The sequence below is a fragment of the Bufo bufo genome, chromosome 3, assembly GCF_905171765.1.
Source record: "Bufo bufo chromosome 3, aBufBuf1.1, whole genome shotgun sequence".
In the NCBI taxonomy this organism is placed as follows: domain Eukaryota; kingdom Metazoa; phylum Chordata; class Amphibia; order Anura; family Bufonidae; genus Bufo; species Bufo bufo.
The window spans coordinates 284,122,856-284,146,961 of record NC_053391.1 but is presented as its reverse complement, the minus strand read 5'-3'; the positions used below and the strand labels follow the sequence as shown (position 1 = coordinate 284,146,961).

Here is a 24,106-nt window from a genome sequence, read left to right as displayed (position 1 = left end):
GTTGGTAGACGCGCTACTGAGAGCATTCCCAAATGTCACAGGGGAACAAGTGGAAGCCCAAGGCGAAGGCAGAGGAGGAGCAAGAGGTCGCCAACGCAGCTGTGTCACGCCAGCTCCTCTGAGGGCAGGGTTAGCATGGCAGAGATGTGGAAAAGTTTTGTCACCACGCCACAGCTAAGTGCACCACCACCTGATACGGAACGTGTTAGCAGGAGGCAACATTTCACTAACATGGTGGAACAGTACCTGTGCACACCCCTCCACGTACTGACTGATGGTTCGGCCCCATTCAACTTCTGGGTCTCCAAATTGTCCACGTGGCCAGAGCTAGCCTTTTATGCCTTGGAGGTGCTGGCCTGCCCGGCGGCCAGCGTTTTGTCTGAACGTGTATTCAGCACGGCAGGGGGCGTCATTACAGACAAACGCAGCCGCCTGTCTACAGCCAATGTGGACAAGCTGACGTTCATAAAAATGAACCAGGCATGGATCCCACAGGACCTGTCCATCCCTTGTGCAGATTAGATATTAACTACCTCCCCTTAACAATATATTATTCTACTCCAGGGCACTTCCTCATTCAATACTATTTTTAATTTCATTTTACCATTATATTGCGGGGCAACCCAAAATTGAATGAACCTCTCCTCTGTCTGGGTGCCGGGGCCTTAATGTGTGACAGTGGCCTGTTCCAGTGGTGGGTGACGTGAAGCCTGATTCTCTGCTATGACATGAAGACTTATTCTGTGCTGACATGAAGCCAGATTCTCTGTTACGCGACCTCTCTCCTCTGCCTGGGTGCCTGGGCCTAAATATGTGACAGTGGCCTGTTCCAGTGGTGGGTGACATGAAGCCTGATTCTCTGCTATGACATGAAGACAGATTCTGTGCTGACATCAGGCCAGATTCTCTGTTACGGGACCTCTCTCCTCTGCCTGGGTGCCTGTGCCTAAATGTGTGACAGTGGCCTGTTCCAGTGGTGGGTGACGTGAAGCCTGATTCTCTGCTATGACCTGAAGACAGATTCTGCGCTGACATCAGGCCAGATTCTCTGTTACGGGACCTCTCTCCTCTGCCTGGGTACCTGGGCCTAAATGTGTGACAGTGGCCTGTTCCAGTGGTGGGTGACGTGAAGCCTGATTCTCTGCTATGACATGAATACAGATTCTGCGCTGACATAAGGCCAGATTCTCTGTTTCGGGACCGCTCTCCTCTGTCTGGGTGCCGGGGCCTAAATGTGTGACAGTGGCCTGTTCCAGTGGTGGGTGACGTGAAGCCTGATTCTCTGCTATGACATGAAGACAGATTCTGCGCTGACATAAGGCCAGATTCTCTGTTACGGGACCTCTCTCCTCTGCCTGGGTACCTGGGCCTAAATGTGTGACAGTGGCCTGTTCCAGTGGTGGGTGACGTGAAGCCTGATTCTCTGCTATGACATGAAGACAGATTCTGCGCTGACATAAGGCCAGATTCTCTGTTACGGGACCTCTCTCCTCTGCCTGGGTGCCTGGGCCTAAATGTGTGACAGTGGCCTGTTCCAGTGGTGGGTGACGTGAAGCCTGATTCTCTGCTATGACATAAAGACAGATTCTGTGTTGACATAAGGCCAGATTCTCTGTTACGGGACCTCTCTCCTCTGACTGGGTGCCTGGGCCTAAATGTGTGACAGTGGCCTGTTCCAGTGGTGGGTGACGTGAAGCCTGATTCTCTGCTATGACATGAAGACAGATTCTGTGCTGACATCAGGCCAGATTCTCTGTTACGGGACCTCTCTCCTCTGCCTGGGTGCCTGGGCCTAAATGTGTGACAGTGGCCTGTTCCAGTGGTGGGTGACGTGAAGCCTGATTCTCTGCTATGACATGAAGACTGATTCTGCGCTGACATAAGGCCAGATTCTCTGTTACGGGACCTCTCTCCTCTGCCTGGGTGCCTGGGCCTAAATGTGTGACAGTGGCCTGTTCCAGTGGTGGGTGACATGAAGCCTGATTCTCTGCTATGACATGAAGACAGATTCTGTGCTGACATCAAGCCAGATTCTCTGTTACGGGACCTCTCTCCTCTGACTGGGTGCCTGGGCCTAAATGTGTGACAGTGGCCTGTTCCAGTGGTGGGTGACGTGAAGCTTGATTCTCTGCTATGACATGAAGACAGATTCTGCGCTGACATAAGGCCAGATTCTCTGTTACGGGACCGCTCTCCTCTGTCTGGGTGCCGGGGCCTAAATGTGTGACAGTGGCCTGTTCCAGTGGTGGGTGACGTGAAGCCTGATTCTCTGCTATGACATGAAGACAGATTCTGTGCTGACATGAAGCCAGATTCTCTGCTATGGCATGAAGAGACTGATTCTGTGCTGACATGAAGCCAGATTCTTTGCTATGGCATGAAGAGACTGATTCTCTGCTGACGTGAAACCAGATTCTCTGCTATGGGACCTCTGTCCAATTGATATTGGGTCATTTTTTTTTTTTAAATTTTTTTTTAAATTCATTTCCCTATCCACATTTGTTTGCAGGGGATTTACCTACATGTTGCTGCCTTTTGCAGCCCTCTAGCTCTTTCCTGGGCTGTTTTACAGCCTTTTTAGTGCCGAAAAGTTCGGGTCCCCATTGACTTCAATGGGGTTCGGGTTCGGGACGAAGTTCGGATCGGGTTCGGGTTCGGGACGAAGTTCGGATCGGGTTCGGATCCCGAACCCGAACATTTCCGGGAAGTTCGGCCGAACTTCTCGAACCCGAACATCCAGGTGTTCGCTCAACTCTACTTACAATACATCTGTATTGTAATGCATTGCCTGTTCGTGTACTACAGTGAGTAGTACACAAACAGGTTGCCTAGGAGACCCAGCCTGAGGCTGGATCTCCTCGGCACACGTAGAATGCAGGTCCAGATGCGTGCAGGGGATTGGGCAGCCTCTGCACGGCATCTTGCTGCCTTGTCACTAGTGATGGACGAACATCTGCCGGATCGGTTCGCGAACGCGATCAAATGTTTGCAAACCGCAAGTTCGCGCCGGGTCCCATTTATTTTAATGGCAGGCGAACCTGAAAAACCTTCAGCTCATATTTGCAGCCAAGAAATAATTACTAGAAGTGCACAAATAGTCCCACAACATGGACAGTGACATACCAGATGTATTAATCGAATTTGCGATCTCCATTCATTCTTGTTTTCAATGCAATATAATTTTCGCGTACTCGCATGCGCAAATGCACTATACAGTACCCAAATGCATTATAAAGAAAGTATATTGGTATGTAACACCCCGCTTCAATCTGTTTTTTGGGGGGACGACTGGAATATCACACCAGTAGAAATTATTTGTTCCAATAACGCTTGTCCCTCTATATACCTGCAGTATCGCAGCAGAACCTCACACAACTGCCGCACAATACAAATGCACTATAATATACTTTCTAACATAGAAAGTATATTATAACATTGTGCAAGGAAGGCAATCCATTAGAATATGCATGAAGATAAAACGTAACCTTTAATAATTTTACTAAGAGGGTCCATTCACACGTCCGTAAGTGTTTTGGGGATCCGCAAAACACGGACACCGGCAATGTGCATTCTGCAATTTGTGGACCGCACATCGCCGACACTATAAGGCTACGTCTACACGACGACATTTGTCGCGCGACAGATAGGACACAACTACACTGCAACATTTGTAGCGCAACATTTTGTTGGACTAATGTCGCGCCACAATTTTTATAATGGCAGTCTATGGTGTCGCACGGCAACATGCAACATGTTGCGACTGCGACGCAACAGTCGCATAAAAATCCATCTCGAATGGATTTTCTGCTACTGTTGCGTCGCAGTCGCAGCATGTTGCATGTTGCTGTGCGACACCATAGACTGCCATTATAAAAATTGTCGCGTGACATTAGTCCAACAAAATGTTGCGCCACAAATGTCGTCGTGTAGACGTAGCTTTATAAAAAAAGGCCTAATCTTGTCTGCAATTGCGGAAAAAAAAGGACATGTTCTATTTTTTTGCGGAAACGGAAGCACAGATGCGGAAGTGCGGATCCGCGGATGCGGACAGCACATTCCGGCCCCATTTAAAATGAATGGGTTTGCATCCGTTCCGCAAAATTGCTGAACGGATGCGGACCCATTTTGCGGACGTGTGAATGGAAAAGATATCCCTCAAAATGAAAATAAATGAAATTATTTAAGTTAACCAAAAAGCATAGATGTGGTAGGCAATAACAAGTGCTCGGCGGCACTAAATCAGGTGCTCTGCGGCACCAAATCACAAACCATATGTCCTACCACAATCCGGGGGGCTCCAGTGCACATCGATGAATCCAGGAGGGAAAGCAAAAAAACATCCATTCCTGGGCTAGATGATGATGTGGTATTGAAGGACAGGGTGGGCAAAGAACTGTCCCTGATATTGCCCTACAGGGGGGTGCTATTGTGGCCCTGATAGCCTAACCACAGACCACCCGCCCTGATAAGAGCGACCCCGTCCGGAACCTTACCCTATTTAAAAATGGCCCTAGTAAGCCGCTAGCCCCTAGGCCCCTGACTTCCAGGTGATCACTATATTGATCTATGTGTTTTTGACTCATTATAAAAGTATATTATAAGTATATCGCACCCCTCTGTGTATCACACCTATAGATAGCACACCTATACTAGTCCTTAAAATGACTTTTGTGGCCCTATTAGCTAGCATTTGTTGTGCCTAACAGCCTGTCCCTGCTCCACACAGCAATCTCTCCCTACACTGGCAAAACACTGAATGTAAAATGGCGGCCAAATCCGGTTTATTTATAAGGTAGGGGGTATGTCCATGTGCTGAAATGTCTCAATTGGCTGTCCTGTACCACCTGATGGATGTGTCATGGGTCAAAGTTTTTCACAATGTAAAAGAATATGGCGGGTGCAAATTTCTCCATATGTTTGCATGTTCAGCGAATCGCCAACACGCAAAGTTCACCGCGAAACGACCGCCGGGCGAACCGCAAGGCTATCTCTACTTGTCACGCATCAGGTCCCCGCCACAGCAGCGCGGGGACTCTATGCGCTGCTTCACCTGCCTCAAACCACTTCTATGTCGCGGTCAGCGCGGACCGCAGCATAGAAGGGGTTAATCCGACGCATCGCTGTAAACAGCGATGCTGGCGGATACAGCAGGGGCCTGGGTATTAGGGACGGCCTACCCCTGCAGTGATCGGGCGCACACCGCTCCTGTGCCCGCCCGATCATCCCGCTGTGCATGCACGGTGTTCTGCGTTAAGGGGTTAACAGTGACTGCCACAGTACACCGTTCCCTTAACAGTGACCTAACAGTACCCTGCCACCTTAACAGTGAACTCTGCAGTGCCGGTCCCTTTACAGTGATCTCCACAGCGGCCTGCGCCTTAACAGTAACATCCACAGTAAATGCCCTTTTAACAGTGACCTCCACAGTGCCCGCCCCTTTAACAGTGAGCTCCACAGCAGCTGCCCTTTTAATAGTAGGCGCTGCCCACTTAACAGTGACCCCCACAGAAGCTGCCCCTTTAATAGTGGCCCCTGCCCCCTTAACAGTGACCTCCACAGCACACTGCCTCTTTAAGGCTAGGGCTACACGACGTGATGTCACACGACATTTTGTCACACCAATATTGCGCAACAATTTTTATAATGATAGTCTACGGTGTCGCACTGCCTCATGCGACACGCTACGACTGCAACACGACAGTCGCAAAAATCCATCCAAGATGGATTTTTCTGTGACTGTCGTGTCACAGTTGCAGCATGTCACATGTCGCAGTGCGACACCATAGCCTATTGCTATAAAAATTGTAGTGTGACATCAATTTCGCAGTGTAGTTGCGCCCTATGTGTCACATGACACATGTCGTCGTGTAGCCCTAGCCTAAAGTTGACCTACAGCAGTGATGAAAAATGGCTGGGTTGTTATGGAAACCTGGAGTAAAACTGTGTGTATGTGGAGACTAAGAGCCTGCAATCTTCTATTGGCTGATAAGGGACATGTGACCCTGTGTCTGGAAGTTGGGATATGAAGAGAAAGACTTGCAGGCTTGAATTGGCTAATGCAGGTAATTTTTTGGGAATATCTCAGGAACGGTACATCATAGAGAGCTGAAACCTTCCTGGACACATGATGTACCTGTGTGCAAAATTTAGTGAAGATCGGTCCAGTCATTTGGTCGTGCGTAAAGAACAGACATACAGACAAACTCAGTTTTATATATTTTATAAATATTAAAGACTAGCACGGGTATATTTCATGTATTTTATTTTATGTTTCCATGTGTCTCAAAAAGATATCAACAGTTTTCCCCATAACAGCGACCTCTACACCACCCCACCCCTTTAACAATGACCTACACAGTGCCCGCCCCTTTAACAGTGATCTCCACAGTGCCTGCCACTTTAACAGTGACCTCCACAGTGGCCGCCACTTTAACATTGATCTCCACAATGGCCACCCCTTTAACAATGACTCCACAGTGCCCGTCCCTTTAACATTGACCACCCCTTTAATAGTGACCATCATAGAGGCCGCCCCTTTAATAGTGACCTCTACAGTGTCCGCCCCTTTAACAGCGACCTCCACAGTATCCGCTCCTTTAACAGTGACCTCCACAGTGCCCACCCCTTTAACAGTGACCCACAGTGCACGCCCCTTAACAGTGACCTCCGTAGTGTCCGCCCCTTTAACATTGACCATCCTTTTAACAGTGACCTTCATAGTGGCCGCCCCTTTAATAGTGACCTCCACAGTACCCGCCCCTTTAACAGTGACCTTCGCAGTGCCTGTCCCTTTTACAGTGACCTCCACAGTGCCCGCCCCTTTAACAGTGAACTCCACAGCGCCTGTCCGTTTAATAGTGGCCCCTGCCCCCCATGCATGTAGCAGTGTAGTTGTGCCATCATAAGTAGGGTTGAGCGAACCCGCACTGTAAAGTTCGGGTTCGTACCGAACTTTACGGTGTTCGGCACCCGAACCCGAACATTTCAGTAAAAGTTTGGGTTCGGGTTTGGTGTTCGGGTAATATTAATATACCATCGGATCTGAGTTTTCTCCAATCTGATGGTATATTTTAACTTGAAGCTTCCCCATCACCATGGGAGCGCATCTATGTTAGAATATACCATCGGATTTGAGTTAGATCGTGAAAACTCAGATCCGACAGTATATTCTAACACAGAGGCGTTCACATAGTGATAGGGACGCTTCAAGTTAGAATATACTGAGAACTGTGGACATAACGGCCCCCTGCTGCCTGGCAGCACCTGATCTCTTACAGGGGGCTGTGATCCGCACAATTAACCCCTCAGGTGCCGGGCCAGACCCCCCTCCCTCCTCATTATTAAAAACATTGGTGGCCAGTGCGGCCCCCCTCCCTCCCTCCCCAGTATTAAAATCATTGGTGGCCAGTGCGGCCCCCCCCCTCCCTATTAAAATCATTGATGGCTAGTGCGGCCCCCCCACCCCCTATTAAAATCATTGGTGGCTAGTGCGGCCCCCCCACCCCCTATTAAAATCATTGGTGTCCAGTGCGGCCTCCCCTCCCCCCCCCCCTAATTAAAATCATTGGATAACACCCCCCCTCCCCCCTCATCATTGGTGGCAGCGGAGCGGCAGTTCAGATCGAAGTCCCAGTTTAATCGCTGGGGCTCCGATCGATTACCATGGCAGCCAGGACGCTACTGCAGTCCTGGCTGCCATGGTTACTTAGCACTTTTAGCAGCATTATACTTACATGCGCTGTCTGTGGCCGGCCGGCGCTCCTCCTACTGGTAAGTGGAAGGTGTGTGTGGCGCATTACTTATAGCACAGACTTGTCACTTACCAGTAGGAGGAGCGCCCGGCCAGCCACAGACAGTGCATGTAAGTATAATGCTGCTAAAAGTGCTAAGTAACTATGGCAGCCAGGACTGCAGTAGCGTCCTGGCTGCCATGGTAACCGATCGGAGCCCCAGCGATTAAACTGGGACTCCGATTGGAACTGCCGCTCTTCTGGGGGGGGGGGGGGGGAAGGGGGTTGTTAACCAATGATTTTAATTAGGGGTGGGGGAGAGGGGAGGCCGCACTAGACACCAATGATATTAATACTGGGGAGGGAGGGGGGGCTGCACTGGCCACCAATGATTTTAATACTGGGGAGGGAGCCTGAGGGGTTAATTGTGCGGATCACAACCCCCTGTAAGAGATCGGGTGCTGCCAGGCAGCAGGGGGCAGTTATGTACACAGTTCTTAGTATATTCTAACTTAAAGCGTCCCTATCACCATGGGAACACCTCTGTGTTAGAATATACTGTCGGATCTGAGTTTTCACGATCGTGAAAACTCAGATCTGAAAAAGCTAATACTATTATTTTCCGTTATAACCATGTTATAACGGAAAATAATAAAGTGAAGTTCGGGTCCCCATTGACTTTAATGGGGTTCGGGTCCAAGTTCGGATCATGTTCGGGTCCCGAACTTTTTTTAAAGTTCGGCGAACTCCCCGAACATCTAGGTGTTCGCTCAACTCTAGTCATAAGTCATATGACTGAAAATTTAAGGACCTGCGAACTGTTAAAACCTGTGATCAGTTGTTATGGCAACCTGAAGTAGGACCTGTGAACTTCTATTGGCTAATAAGGGACATGTGACCGTGTAAATGGCAGTTCGGGCTTGCTGGCTTCTATTGGCTAATGCAGGAATTTTTGGGGGAATATCTCAGGAATGGAGCTGAAACCCAGTCTAAAACCTTCCCGGACACCTAATGTACATCCAGACAGACAAACAGACAGACAGAAACTTATTTTTATATATATTTTAGAGACTATCAGAAGGACCCGGCTTTGCATGGGTATATTTAATCTATTTCATTTAAAGTTTCTGTGTGTCGTTAAAAGATATCGACAGTTTCCCCCATAACAGTGACCTCTACAGCACCCCGCCCCACTGTCTGCTGAGCTGTGTAGCTAATTCTATCCTGTGTGATACTGTCAGTTGAGCTGTGCATCTAAGGCCTCTTTCACACTTGCGTTGTCCGGATCCGTCGTGTACTCAATTTGCCGGAAGTGCCCGCCGGATCCGTAACACCGCAAGTGAACTGAAAGCATTTGAAGACTGATCCTTCTTCAAAATGCGTTCAGTGTTACTATGGCAGCCAGGATGCTATTAAAGTCCTGGTTGCCATAGTAGTAGTGGGGAGCGGGGGAGCAGTATACTTACCATCCGTGCGGCTCCCGGGGCGCTCCAGAATGACGTCAGAGCGCCCCATGCGCATGGATGACGTGATCCATGCGATCACGTCATCCATGCGCGTGGGGCGCCCTGACGTCACTCTGAAGCGCCTCGGGAGCCGCACGGACGGTAAGTATACTGCTCCCCCGCTCCCCACTACACTTTACCATGGCAAACAGGACTTTAGCGTCCTTGCAGCCATGGTAACCATTCAGAAAAAGCTAAATGTCGGATCCGGTAATGTGCCGAAATGACGTTTAGCTTAAGGCCGGATCCGGATTAATGTCTTTCAATGGGCATTAATTCCGGATCCGGCCTTGCGGCAAGTGTTCAGGATTTTTGACCGGAGCAAAAAGTGCAGGATGCTGTGGTATTTTCTCCGGCCAAAAAACATTCCGGTCCGGAACTGAAGACATCCTGATGCATCCTGAACGGATTTCACTCCATTCAGAATGCATTGGGATAATCCTGATCAGGATTCTTCCGGCATAGAGCCCCGACGACGGAACTCTATGCCGGAACAGAACAACGCAAGTGTGAAAGAGCCCTAATCCTATCCTGTGTGATACTGTCTGCTGAGCTGTGTATCTAATCCTTCCTGAGCTGTGTATCTATTCCTATCCTGTGTGATACTGTCTGTTGAGCTGTGTATCAAATCCTTGCTCAGCCGTGTATCTAATCCTATCCTGTGTGATACTGTCTGCTGAGCTGTGTATCTAATCTTATCCTGTGTGATAATGTCTGCTGAGCTATGTATCTAATCCTATCCTGTGTGATACTGTCTGCTGAGCTGTGTATCTAATCCTATCCTGTGTGATGCTGTCTGCTGAGTTGTGTATATAATCCTATCCTGTGTGATACTGTCTGCTGAGCTATGTATTTAATCTTATGTTGTGTGATACTGTCTGCTGAGCTGTGTATCTAATCCTATCCTGTGTGATACTGTCTGCTGAGCTGTGTATCTAATCCTATCCTGTTTTATACTGTCTGCTGAGCTGTGTATCAAATCCTTGTTCAGCCGTGTATCTAATCCTATCCTGTGTGATACTGTCTGCTGAGCTGTGTATCTATTCCTATCCTGTGTGATACTGTCTGATGAGCTGTGTATCTAATCCTATCCTGTGTGATACTGTCTGATGAGCTGTGTATCTAATCTTATGTTGTGCGATACTGTCTGCTGAGCTGTGTATCTAATCCTATCCTGTTTGATACTGTCTGCTGAGCTGTGTATCTAATCCTTGCTGAGCTGTGTATCCATTCTTATCCTGTGTGATACTGTCTGCTGAGCTGTGTATCAAATCCTTGCTCTGCCGTGTATCTAATCCTATCCTGTGTGATACTGTCTGATGAGCTGTGTATCTAATCCTATCCTGTGTGATACTGTCTGATGAGCTGTGTATCTAATCTTATGTTGTGCGATACTGTCTGCTGAGCTGTGTATCTAATCCTATCCTGTTTGATACTGTCTGCTGAGCTGTGTATCTAATCCTTGCTGAGCTGTGTATCCATTCCTATCCTGTGTGATACTGTCTGCTGAGCTGTGTATCAAATCCTTGCTCTGCCGTGTATCTAATCCTATCCTGTGTGATACTGTCTGCTGAGCTGTGTATCTAATCCTATCCTGTGTGATACTGTCTGCTGAGCTGTGTATCTAATCTTATGTTGTGTGATATTGTCTGCTGAGCTGTGTATCTAATCCTATCCTGTGTGATACTGTCTGCTGAGCTGTGTATCTAATCCTATCATGTGTGATACTGTCTGTTGAGCTGTGTATCTAATCCTATTCTGTGTGATACTGTCTACTGAGCTATGTATCTAATCTTATCCTGTGTGATACTGCCTGCTGAGCTGTGTATCTAATCCTATCATGTGTCATACTGTCTGCGGAGCTGTGGATCTAATCTGATCCTGTGTGATACTGTCTGCTGAGCTGTTTATCTAATCTTATCCTGTGTGATACTGTCTGCTGAGCTGTGTATCTAATCCTATCCTGTGTTATACTGTCTGCTGAGCTGTTTATCTAATCTTATCCTGTGTGATACTGTCTGCTGAGCTGTGTATCTAATCCTATCCTGTGTGATACTGTCTGCTGAGCTGTGTATCTAATCCTATCATGTGTAATACTGTCTGTTTAGCTGTGCATCTAATCCTATCATGTGTGATACTGTCTGTTGAGCTGTGCATGTCGTCGTGTAGCCCTAGCCTAAAGCTGACTTATAGCAGTGAAGAAAAATGGCTGGGTTGTTTTGTATTAGCTAATGCAGGTAATTTTTTGGGAATCTCTCAGCAACAGTATGTCCTAGAGAGCTGAGACCCGGTCTAAAACCTTATTGGACACCTGATGTACCTGTGTGCCAAATTTGGTTAAGATCGGTACAGTCGTTTGGTCGCGCATAAAGAACGTCTAACCAGACTATTTCATTTCATGTTTCAGTGTGTAATAAAAAGATATCAATAGTTTCCCCCATAACATTGACCTCTACAGTGCCCGCCCCTTTTGCAATGACCTCCACAGTGCCTGCTTCTTTAACAGTGATCTCCACAGTGCCGCCCCTTTAACAGTGACCTCCACAGTGGCCGCCCATTTAACATTGACCTCCACAGTGGCCACCCATTTAACATTGACCTGCACAGTGCCTGCCCTTTTAACAGTGACCTTTACAATGCCCGCCCATTTAACAGTGACCTTCATAGTGGCTGCACCTTTAACAGTGACCTTCACAGTACCAGCCCCTTTAACATTGACCACCCCTTTAACAGTGACCTTCATAGTGGCTGCACCCGCTCCTTTAACAGTGACTTCCACAGTGCCCGCCCCTTTAACAGTGACCTTCACAGTTCCCGCCCGTTTAACATTGATCACCCATTTAACAGTGACCTTCATAGTGGCCGTCCCTTTAACAGTGACCTTCACAGTGCTTGCCCCTTTAACAGTGATTTCCGCATTGGCCGTCCCTTTATTAGTGAATGCCCCTTTAACAGTGACCTCCACAGTGCCTGCTCCTTTAAATAGGACCTTTCACCAGAGGAAAGCCTCTAAACTAACTATACAGAGGTGTAGAGCGGAGCCCAGGGATCCCCCTGCACTTACTGTTATCCCCGGGCGCCGCTCCGTTCGCCCGGTACAGCCTCCGGTATGTAAGGAGTTAGGCTCCACCCATTTGATCCTGCCGGCGTCTTCTTCTCCTATGCTGTAGCGCTGGCCAATGGCAGCGCTCAGCTCATAGCCTGGCTACTGTGACCGCCCCTTTAACTGTGACTTTCACTGTGACCGCCCCTTAAACTGTGACTTTTACCAGTGACCGCCCCTTTAACTGTGACTTTTACAGTGACCACCCCTTTAACTGTGACTTTCACAGTGACCGCCCCTTTAACTGTGACTTTCACTGTGACCGTCCATTTAACTGTGACTTTCACAGTGACCGCCCCTTTAACTGTGACTTTCACAGTGACCACCCCTTTAACTGTGACTTTTACAGTGACCGCCCTTTTAACTGTGACTTTCACAGTGACCGCCCCTTTAACTGTGACTTTCACAGTGACCGCCCCTTTAACTGTGACTTTCACAGTGACCGCCCCTTTAACTGTGACTTTCACAGTGACCGCCCCTTTAACTGTGACTTTCACAGTGACCGTCCCTTTAACTGTGACTTTCACAGTGGCCGCCCCTTTAACTGTGACTTTCACTGTGACCGTCCATTTAACTGTGGCTTTCACTGTGACCGCCCCTTTAACTGTGACTTTCACTGTGACCGCCCCTTTAACTGTGACTTTCACTGTGACCGCCCCTTTAACTGTGACTTTCACTGTGACCGCCCCTTTAACTGTGACTTTCACTGTGACCGCCCCTTTAAGCAGTAAAGAAATATGGCTGGGTTGTTATGGTAACCTGTAGTAAAACTGTGTTTATGGCAGTTGGGCTTTGAAGAGAAAGAATTGCAGGCTTGTATTTGGGAAGGGTGGGTAATTTTTTGGGAAAATCTCAGTAACGGTACGTCCTAGAGAGCTGAGACCCTGTCTAAAACCTTCCCGGACACCTGATGTACAGTACAGACCAAAAGTTTGGACACACCTTCTCATTCAAAGAGTTTTCTTTATTTTCATGACTATGAAGGCATCAAAACTATGAATTAACACATGTGGAATTATATACATAACAAACAAGTGTGAAACAACTGAAAATATGTCATATTCTAGGTTCTTCAAAGTAGCCACCTTTTGCTTTGATTACTGCTTTGCACACTCTTGGCATTCTCTTGATGAGCTTCAAGAGGTAGTCCCCTGAAATGGTCTTCCAACAGTCTTGAAGGAGTTCCCAGAGATGCTTAGCACTTGTTGGCCCTTTTGCCTTCACTCTGCGGTCCAGCTCACCCCAAACCATCTCGATTGGGTTCAGGTCCGGTGACTGTGGAGGCCAGGTCATCTGGCACAGCACCCCATCACTCTCCTTCATGGTCAAATAGCCCTTACTTTCAAAGTTTTCCCAATTTTTCGGCTCACTGACTGACCTTCATTTCTTAAAGTAATGATGGCCACTCGTTTTTCTTTACTTAGCTGCTTTTTTCTTGCCATAATACAAATTCTAACAGTCTATTCAGTAGGACTATCAGCTGTGTATCCACCAGACTTCCCCTCAACGCAACTGATGGTCCCAACCCCATTTATAAGGCAAGAAATCCCACTTATTAAACCTGACAGGGCACACCTGTGAAGTGAAAACCATTTCAGGGGACTACCTCTTGAAGCTCATCAAGAGAATGCCAAGAGTGTGCAAAGCAGTAATCAAAGCAAAAGGTGGCTACTTTGAAGAACCTAGAATATGACATATTTTCAGTTGTTTCACACTTGTTTGTTATGTATATAATTCCACATGTGTTAATTCATAGTTTTGATGCCTTCAGTGTGAATCTACAATTTTCATAGTCATGAAAATAAAGAAAACTCTTTGAATGAGAAGGTGTGTCCAAACTTTTGGTCTGTACTGTACCTGTGTGCCAAATTTGGTGAAGATCGGTCCAGTCGTTTGGTCGCGCATAAAGAACGTCTAGACAGACCGACAGAAACTCATTTTTATATATATAAGAGACTAGCAGAAGGACCCGGCTTCGCACGGGTATATTTCATTTAATGTTTCTGTGTGTTGTTAAAAGATATCGACTAGTGTTGATCGAGCACCAAAGTGCTCGGGTGCTCTGGCCGAACACATCGGGATGTATAATGGAAGTCAATGGGAGAACTCAAGCATTAAACCAGGCACCCCCTACTCTGAAGAGGGGATGGTGCCTGGTTCATAGGAAAATTTCTGAAATTTATGGAAACAGCACCGAAATGGTTTGGGAACAGCATGGGGAGGATGTCTCAATGCATCTTGGACTCCCAGGTCGCTGCTGGGAACCATGTTGTCCGAGTAGTACGCCACTTTTACAGACTGACAATAATACTCACAAAACCGAAAAAAAAGAAATAGTTAAGAAACATTCTTTCCTGTATACTTACTTGTATATAAAGTGCAAGTGCTGCCAAAAATTACACTCAAAAACACCCTTTGTTACACATAAAAAAGGGCATCATACACACCCTTGAAAAATTATGATTAATGGCCTGCTGGTGACCCTCAAAAACATTTGGAGCAAAGGCCTGCTGATCTGACCATCTAAAACATTAGGTGCCAGGGCTTGCTGCCGCATTGGTGAAGCTAGATAACCTCTGGGCGATTGCACGTCCCCGTGACCGCGAGGATCCATTCGGATGTCTGCCCTATCAACTTTCGATGTTCTTTTCGGCGCCTACCATGGTGATCACGGGTAACGGGGAATCAGGGTTCGATGTCGGAGAAGGAGACGGAAAAACGGCTACCACATCCAATGGAGGTCAATGGCTGAAATCTGATTGGCTGCTGTTGCCTTGCCCCTTTTTTCTAATTGTAAACCACCCAGAGTGGGTGGGGCAAATTATTAAAGCAGAAACGTCCAAGGAAGGCAGCAGGCGCGCGGCAATTACCCACTCCCGACTCGGGGAGGTAGTGATGATATATAGAGGCCCTGTTATTGGAATGAGTACACTTTCCGTTAACGAGGATCTATTGGAGGGCAAGTCTGGTGCCAGCAGCCGACTTGCTCCCGGCCTCCACAACGTTTACCTAGTGTGCCATCATGTTGAGGATTGTGTTGACCAGACTCTTGGCTACTGAGACTGGACTTGTAGGTGAGGGCCTGCTGCCGCTTTGTTGACTCTGGATAACTTATAGGCGATCGCACGTCCCTGTGACGATGACAATCCATTTGGATGTCTGCCCTATCAACTTTGAAGCAATTTTTCAACAAGGACCTTCGTGCGGGTCACGGGAAAGGCAGCCTAACATGAAGTCAGCCATGTGTGACAGAGTACCAACAGGCAAGACTTTGCTGTCATCATCAGGAGGATCACTCTCAATCTCCTCATCCTCTTCTGGACACCCACGCTGAACAGATGGAATTAAACTTCCATGGGTACTATCCTCTGTAGTGGAGGCAACCGTCTCCTGCTCCTCCTCCTCCTCTTCATCGTCCAATTCGCGCTGAGAAGACGGACAGAGGGTGGTCTGGCTATCACCCTGTGTAATGTATTCTTCCCCCATTTCCACCTCTTCCACATGCGAAGCGCCGTCCTTAATTGTGAGCAGCGAGCATTTGTGTAGACACAGAAGTGGGATGGTTATGCTGATAATAGCCTTATCGCAGCTCAGTATCTGTGTTGATTCCTCAAAGTTTCTTAAAACGTCACAGAGGTCAGACATCCATTCCCACTCCTTGCTTCTGATTAGCGGAAGCTGACTGGAAAGGCGACGACCATGTTGCAGCTGGTATTCCACTACTGCCCTCTGCTGCTCACAAAGCCTGGCCAACATGTGGAACGTGGAGTTCCAGTGCGTACTCACATCTTACAACAGTCGGATGAGCTCGCAATTGCAAGCGCTGCTGCAGCATTTCCAGACAAGCGGAAGCTGTCGATGACTTTCGGAAATGGGCAAACACGCGGCGCACCTTCACCAGTAGCTCAGGCAAATTGGGGTAGGTTTTGAGAAACTGCTGAACCACTAAGTTTAAGACGTGGGCTAAGATAAGATAAGATAAGATGCCTTTATTGTCACTGTACAATACAATATAATACAATGTACAATACAATGAAATGTTGTTTGGAGCAATCCTAGATGCCATGGACAGAGGAACAAGAACTGACATTTAAACTAAAGCATTACACTAGAAAAAACAAACAAACATTGCACTAGAAAGCATTACTATTTACAGTTCACAGCATATATATAGCAAGAGAAAAGTAGGAAGTGCTTATGAGTATATATACACACTGATTCAGACACCACTGCAGACAAGAGATCATCATGGGTTCATGAATGCAGCAGTCACTTTCAGTCTGTGGTAGTTTCTATCCTAGGAAGGGGCAATAGTCTCTGAGCATTTAGGAGACTGATTGCTTTGGGGTAAAAGCTGTTCTTCAGCCTAGTGGTGCGGGCGTGTAGGGCTCTAAGACGCCTACCAGAGGGTAGGGGAATAAAAAGGCTGTGGCCGGGGTGAGTTGGATCCCCGCAGATAATTTTTGCCCTGTTGCTGCAGCGAGCAGTGAAGATGTCATCCAGTGATGGTAACTGAGTACCTAGGCATAGGACGTGTTGTTGTGCTTTTTCATAAGTGTAAACAGTTATATCTACTTATTTTAGTCATAATGGATATTCATTGCCTTTAAGAGCAATGTTGATTTATATTCACTGTTTTGTATGGATTTTCATGTAGGCCAAAGTAAGTCCATGAGAAGATTACTGTGCTGTTCAAAAGCTAGTGTTATAGTAACAATATATTATACATTTAGAAAGTTAGAAGATACACCGCACCTGCAGATTCTGAGGCTTCATTGTTTTTCCTATCTGAACATGAATTCCACAGTGTGAGAATTGTCTAGATGTTCCTCAAAGTATACATTCATGTATCAAAGTTTGTCCCTCGGCCCTGAGACAAGGCCTCTAGACGTCAGAGGTGTAGTAGTGAAAATATCAGGCATGTATGAGTTAACCCTTAATGGTATGATGCCTATTGTTTATACAACAGTGCCACCTAGATATGAGCAGTTAATACTACATCAGTAGCAAAAGTGCATTCTGGGTAGTATTATGACGTCAGGCTCCTTATCAATGCACACACCCATCCAACAATGATTGGAAGTTCCAAACTCGGAGGGCGTGTTCATCTGATAAGTTTTGGGTTAAGAAACCAGTTACCAGGAGAAAGAAAAGGGAGAGAGAGAAAAAAAACAAAAAAACAAAGAAACATTTGGATTATAGATCTCTGGAGAATCATTTGGATTATCGGGAAAAACTCTTGAGAGCTGGCTGTACCTGAGTGAGACTAATAGTGACAAAAGTCTCACCGATATTTCAAGATTCAAAGCTGCCAGTGGCCCACAGTGTGAAGTGTGGGGAAATATCCTTTTAAAATATAGCTTTTATAAAATATGCGATAAAATATACACCAAAGGATGCATCAACAATACAAAACATATATAAGGGGTTTCTGTGATAGATGCCCCACTGCTGGTGAAGCTAAGGTAAGCAATGAAACTGCTGCGCCTGAGTGTACGCACGCAGTCTTACCTAAAGCAAAGGTAAATATTAAACCGGCCGCGCCTTGTGGACGCAATCAGTCTCACCTGACCAACAACAATAGAGCTGGCTGCCCCAAGACTCTGCACATCACTTGACCCTTGGGTAATGTATATTTTTGTTTTATGTAGTATTGATCTAAATTAATTGGCTTGATACTTAGTCAGATACCCGCTAATTTGCGAATGTGTACGGTTAGTAGCTACATCAGTATTGTCTCTGATTTCAGTTACGATGCATATAACTGAATAAAGGGGATAATATTGGAGAAACTCTCTGTTGGGAATCTTTATATTCCCTAGTTTGACATCAAGCCAATAATTTATAAGTTTTGTTGCAATACTACGATTATCTGAGTTTGGTCATCATTTTTTTGGTAGGAGCAAGGGCTCGTATCTGTCATCTTCTTGATTGAGTTTTCCGCATAATCCATTGATTGTATATCTCTCACAAATTTAAAGCTGTACAGGGAGTGCAGAATTATTAGGCAAGTTGTATTTTTGAGGATTAATTTTATTATTGAACAACAACCATGTTCTCAATGAACCCCAAAAACTCATTAATATCAAAGCTGAATATTTTTGGAAGTAGTTTTTAGTTTGTTTTTAGTTTTAGCTATTTTAGGGGGATATCTGTGTGTGCAGGTGACTATTACTGTGCATAATTATTAGGCAACTTAACAAAAAACTAATATTTACCCATTTCAATTATTTATTTTTACCAGTGAAACCAATATAACATCTCAACATTCACAAATATACATTTCTGACATTCAAAAACAAAACAAAAACAAATCAGTGACCAATATAGCCACCTTTCTTTGCAAGGACACTCAAAAGCCTGCCATCCATGGATTCTGTCGGTGTTTTGATCTGTTCACCATCAACATTGCGTGCAGCATCAACCACAGCCTCCCAGACACTGTTCAGAGAGGTGTACTGTTTTCCCTCCTTGTAAATCTCACATTTGATGATGGACCACAGGTTCTCAATGGGGTTCAGATCAGGTGAACAAGGAGGCCATGTCATTAGATTTTCTTCTTTTATACCATTTCTTGCCAGCCACGCTGTGGAGTACTTGGACGCGTGTGATGGAGCATTGTCCTGCATGAAAATCATGTTTTTCTTGAAGGATGCAGACTTCTTCCTGTACCACTGCTTGAAGAAGGTGTCTTCCAGAAACTGGCAGTAGGACTGGGAGTTGAGCTTGACTCCATCCTCAACCCGAAAAGGCCCCACAAGCTCATCTTTGATGATACCAGCCCAAACCAGTACTCCACCTCCACCTTGCTGGCGTCTGAGTCGGACTGGAGCTCTCTGCCCTTTACCAATCCAGCCACGGGCCCATCCATCTGGCCCATCAAGACTCACTCTCATTTCATCAGTCCATAAAACCTTAGAAAAATCAGTCTTGAGATATTTCTTGGCCCAGTCTTGACGTTTCAGCTTGTGTGTCTTGTTCAATGGTGGTCGTCTTTCAGCCTTTCTTACCTTGGCCATGTCTCTGAGTATTGCACAACTTGTGCTTTTGGGCACTCCAGTGATGTTGCAGCTCTGAAATATGGCCAAACTGGTGGCAAGTGGCATCTTAGCAGCTGCACGCTTGACTTTTCTCAGTTCATGGGCAGTTATTTTGCGCCTTGGTTTTTCCACACGCTTCTTGCGACCCTGTTGACTATTTTGAATGAAACGCTTGATTGTTCGATGATCACGCTTCAGAAGCTTTGCAATTTTAAGAGTGCTGCATCCCTCTGCAAGATATCTCACTATTTTTGACTTTTCTGAGCCTGTCAAGTCCTTCTTTTGACCCATTTTGCCAAAGGAAAGGAAGTTGCCTAATAATTATGCACACCTGATATAGGGTGTTGATGTCATTAGACCACACCCCTTCTCATTACAGAGATGCACATCACCTAATATGCTTAATTGGTAGTAGGCTTTCGAGCCTATACAGCTTGGAGTAAGACAACATGCATAAAGAGGATGATGTGGTCAAAATACTCATTTGCCTAATAATTCTGCACGCAGTGTATTGCATAATATTCTTGTGTTGGTTGAGTATTGTTTTGTTGGCATTATATAGTGGTGAATTCTGGGTACTGCATATCATTGTATATTATTAAAATTTACGTTGATTCATTTTTGATTGTATTGTAAACTATTGTATAATAAACCATTTATATTTTTGCATAGACGCTTGTACCCTGTTTTACTGATTGCACAAAATAATCAGGTTCTTGATCGAACTCGTTTTGAGATGATTATGTCCATCTCACGGATCAATATCGTTTGCATAATTTTTCTTTTGATCCGCCAAATTTTTTTTTTCTTTATATAAAGCATTTGCTTTATATACCCGACAGTGTGTGAGCTTGCCGAGCTCCAAAGCTGCCACCAAGTTACGGCCATTATCACACACAACCATGCCTGGTTCTAGGTTGAGTGGCAGGAGCCACAGCTCAGTCTGGTTTCTTATCCCCTGCAACAGCTCTGCGGCGGTGTGCTGTTTGTCCCCTAACCATATCAACTTCAGCACGGCCTGTTGACGCTTCCCCACTGCAGTGCTACACTGCTTTCAGCTACCTGCTGATGGCTGACTGGTTCTGCACGCGGATAATTCGGAGGTGGAAGTGGAGGAGGAGGCAGAGGAGAAGTGGGGGTTGGAGCCACTAACGTAGGTGCTGGCAGAAACCCTGATAGAATTAGGGCCCTCAAACGTCGGCGTCGGAAGCACCTGTGCCATCCCAGGGTACGACTCACTCCTGGCCTTCACAATGTTCATCCAGTGTGCCATCAGGGAAATGTAGCGTCCCTGGCCAAATGCACTTGTCCATGTGTCCGTGGTTAAGTGGACCTTCCCAGTAACTGCGTTGGTCAGGGCACGTGTGACGTTCTGGGACACATGTTGGTGTAAGGAGGGCACGGCACACCCTGAAAAATAGTGGCAGCTGGGGACAGAGTACCGCGGGACATCCGTCGACATCAGGCTGCGGAAGGCCTCAGTGTCCACAAGCCTAAATCGCAACATTTCCAGGGCCAGTAATATTTAAAGGTGAGCATTTAGTGCTATGGCCTGTGGGTGAGTGGCTGGGTATTTGTGCTTGTGTTCAAATGCCTGGGGAAATGAAATTTGGATGCTGCGCTGGGACAGGGATGTGGATGTGGTCGCAGATGGTGCTTGCGAAGGTCCAGGTGCAGGGCGGGAGGCTTCCTGCCTGCGCCTTCGACAGGCAATGGGCCAGCACATACCATAGGGGAAGAGGAGGCAGTGGTGTGACCCGCAGACACAGATTGTGGACCCAGGCGTTCATCACACTTATTATGGTGCTTGGATTCCATGTGGCGGATCATGCTGGTGGTGGTGAGGTTTCTAGTGTTCACGCCCCGGCTCATTTTGGTACGGCACAGGTTGCAAACTACCACTCTTTTGTCATCTGCACTTTCATCAAGAAAGTGCCATACTGCGGAACACCTACCCCTTGGCAAGGTAGATTTATGCATAGGGGTGCTTGGTGTAACAGTTGTGGGCCTGTTTGATGTGGGCCGACTTCTCCCTTTTGCCACCCCACTGCCTCTTCCAGCCTGTTGCGGTGCTGCAGATCCTTCCCCCTCTGTACTGCTGTCCTCACTCGGCTTTCCACCTTCCTGTCACGGCTGAGGATGGGGAAAACCCTCATCCGTGCGATGACAGAGGATGGTAGTCACGTCTTAGCCAGAACCACAGAACTAGGGAGCAGGTCACCTCCTATTGCCTCCCTAATCTGACCCTAACTCCTAGCGACATGAGCCGACCTTAAAGGTAGGAGGACTCATGCTCTGGAACCTCGGGTCCCTACTTGCCCTCCGGCGGTCCCTACGCTAGGAGCTGGGTAGACTACCTGTTCCTCCTGGACATGGAGAAACAGGAGTCTAAAGATGGCCAAACTATAAAGACAGGGGAAACGGAAACAGGCATATGGCAATGGCAGGTAAGTGCAACTAGTACTAACACCCACCTGCCACAGACACAGGGCCTGGGACCCAAGTATCAATGCTGCTGTCCACAAACACAAACGAAAGAGCACACACACCACACAGGACACCAGGAAACCATACACTGCAAAGAATAGACATGACACACAAACACATCCTCATAACATCGTGTATAAACAATACATGACAATTTGTTTATGACCACAAGGGTGGCCCCCACTGGCAGATGGAAATACCAGGAGGGTTTCTCCAGCAAAGCATGGCTGAAGAACCCCCCAGCTTCAGATCTCCAAAGAGGCTTTATAGCCCAAAGTGGCCACACCCACACAGACACACACAGGAGAGGGAATTAACCCTTCCAACACTAACAGGAAGTGAAACCACTTAAAGGGGAAGTGTCCAAATGCACATCACACTGTAGCTGTTACCGCAGGCAACGACATGGGTGGCGACCATGTCCTGGGAGTCAGCCAGAAGGCCGAGACACTGCCACCACATGTACACATACCAAACGTTGCCACAGGCAGCCACAGTGAAGGGAAGTGTCACAGTGCACACCTAACAGAAAGGTTGCTAGGTGCAACCGCATGCACATTGCCGCAAGGTGCCTAGCACCAGCTCAGGCTGCTCTACTGCGACAATACCCAACTACTTGTTGCCCGCGGCAACCACAAGTGAGGCTACACACTAGCGGCCCTCACCTGTGGTTGAACAACTAAACCAGACCGCAGGCAACCGCATGCGGTAAAGGAGTCACGGCCATAACCATGGCCGTGACACTTCCCTGGTTGGATCAGTGACCTCATCGTCCACCACCTCCTCTTCCACTTCCTGACTCTGATCATCCTCTTGATTTGTTGACCTAACCGCAACCTCAGTGATTGACAACTGTGTCTCATCCTCTTCATCAAACTCTTGAGACAGTATTTGTGGTTGACTCATTGGCAACTGTGTCTCATCATTATCCACCTCATTAAACACTAATTGCCTTTCCCCACCATCATATTCTTGTGACTGTGGATGATCAAGGGGTTGGGAATTAGGGCACAAGGTCTCATGTCCCTCTTCAAGCGTGCTTGGCGAGAAGGCCAAATCAAGTAACGGCGATGTAAAGAGGTCCTCTGAATTTTCGAGTGTGGGATGACTTGTTTGGCCAGACTCTCCATGGTGGGAGGAAGGAGAATCTGGGTGAGGATTCTGTTGACCAGACTCTTGGCTACTGAGACTGGACTTGGTGGAAGACAGGGTGGTGCTTAGGAAGCATTATCTGCTGCAGGAAGCATTATCTGCTGCAATCCAAACAACGATCACGGATGATGTTGCAGATAGCTGGAACTTATGAATAAACGTCCGACTGGCTTGATCCCAAACTAAGGAGCATATAGGTGAGCACTATAAAACACTAAGAGCTCTCCCTGACTGCTATGCCCATGCAAGGGTCTCAATGGAAGACTGTGTGACACCTGAAAGCCCTATAATAGTGAGGGGACATGACCACCGGCTCCCTGCACTTAATACGGACGGAGTCAGGGTCACCTAGAATCAAGCCAACAAGGAAACACAATACATGAAAAGACTTATCCGAGTAAACAGCAGCGGCAGCAGCCTCCAGCAGTGAACACTTCATCCAGAAAGTAGTATAAACCGCAAAGTGATGCAGTATGGGAGGGAATATAAAGGGAGATGATTAGTCTAAATAGGTGACACCTGGGAGAAGGAAAGGAGATGACAAAGTGAAACCAAAACAAAGAACATCATGCAAGAGGTAGAGAAGGACGTCTGCCAGACCTTCTCACAGAACTGGCGGTGACAGTACCCCTCCCTCTACGGGTGGACTCCGGACACTCAGAGCCCACCTTCTCAGGATGAGACCTATGGAAAGCCCTGATGAGACGAGTGGCCTTAATTTCCGCCACTGGGACCCACATCCTCTCCTCAGGACCATAACCCTCCCAATGAACGAGGTACTATAGAGAACCGCGGATAATGCGAGAATCCACAATCCTAGAGACCTGAAATTCAAGATTACCATCAACAACAATCGGAGGAGAAGGCAAAGATGAGGGTACAGTGGGTTGGACATAAGGTTTTAATAGGGACCTGTGAAAAACATTATGCATCTTCCAAGTTTGAGGAAGATCAAGACGGAAGGCAACGGGATTGATGACGGACAAGATCTTGTAAGGCCCAATAAACCTAGGACCCAACTTCCAGGAGGGAACCTTCAGTTTGATATTCTTTGTAGACAACCACACCAGATCACCCACATTCAGGTCC

The 24,106-nt window shown here is 47.0% G+C and overlaps 1 protein-coding gene across 1 annotated transcript in view; it reads right to left on the bottom strand.

The window, feature by feature from the left end:
* The window catches only part of TNNI1 (troponin I1, slow skeletal type), a 320,788-nt gene that overhangs the window by 288,606 nt on the left and 8,076 nt on the right, over nt 1-24,106 (bottom strand). Inside the window, exon 3 of the mRNA XM_040424164.1 lies at nt 2,048-2,051. Within this exon, the coding sequence (XP_040280098.1) occupies nt 2,048-2,051 (4 nt within the window). The remainder of the gene's footprint in view (nt 1-2,047; nt 2,052-24,106) is intronic.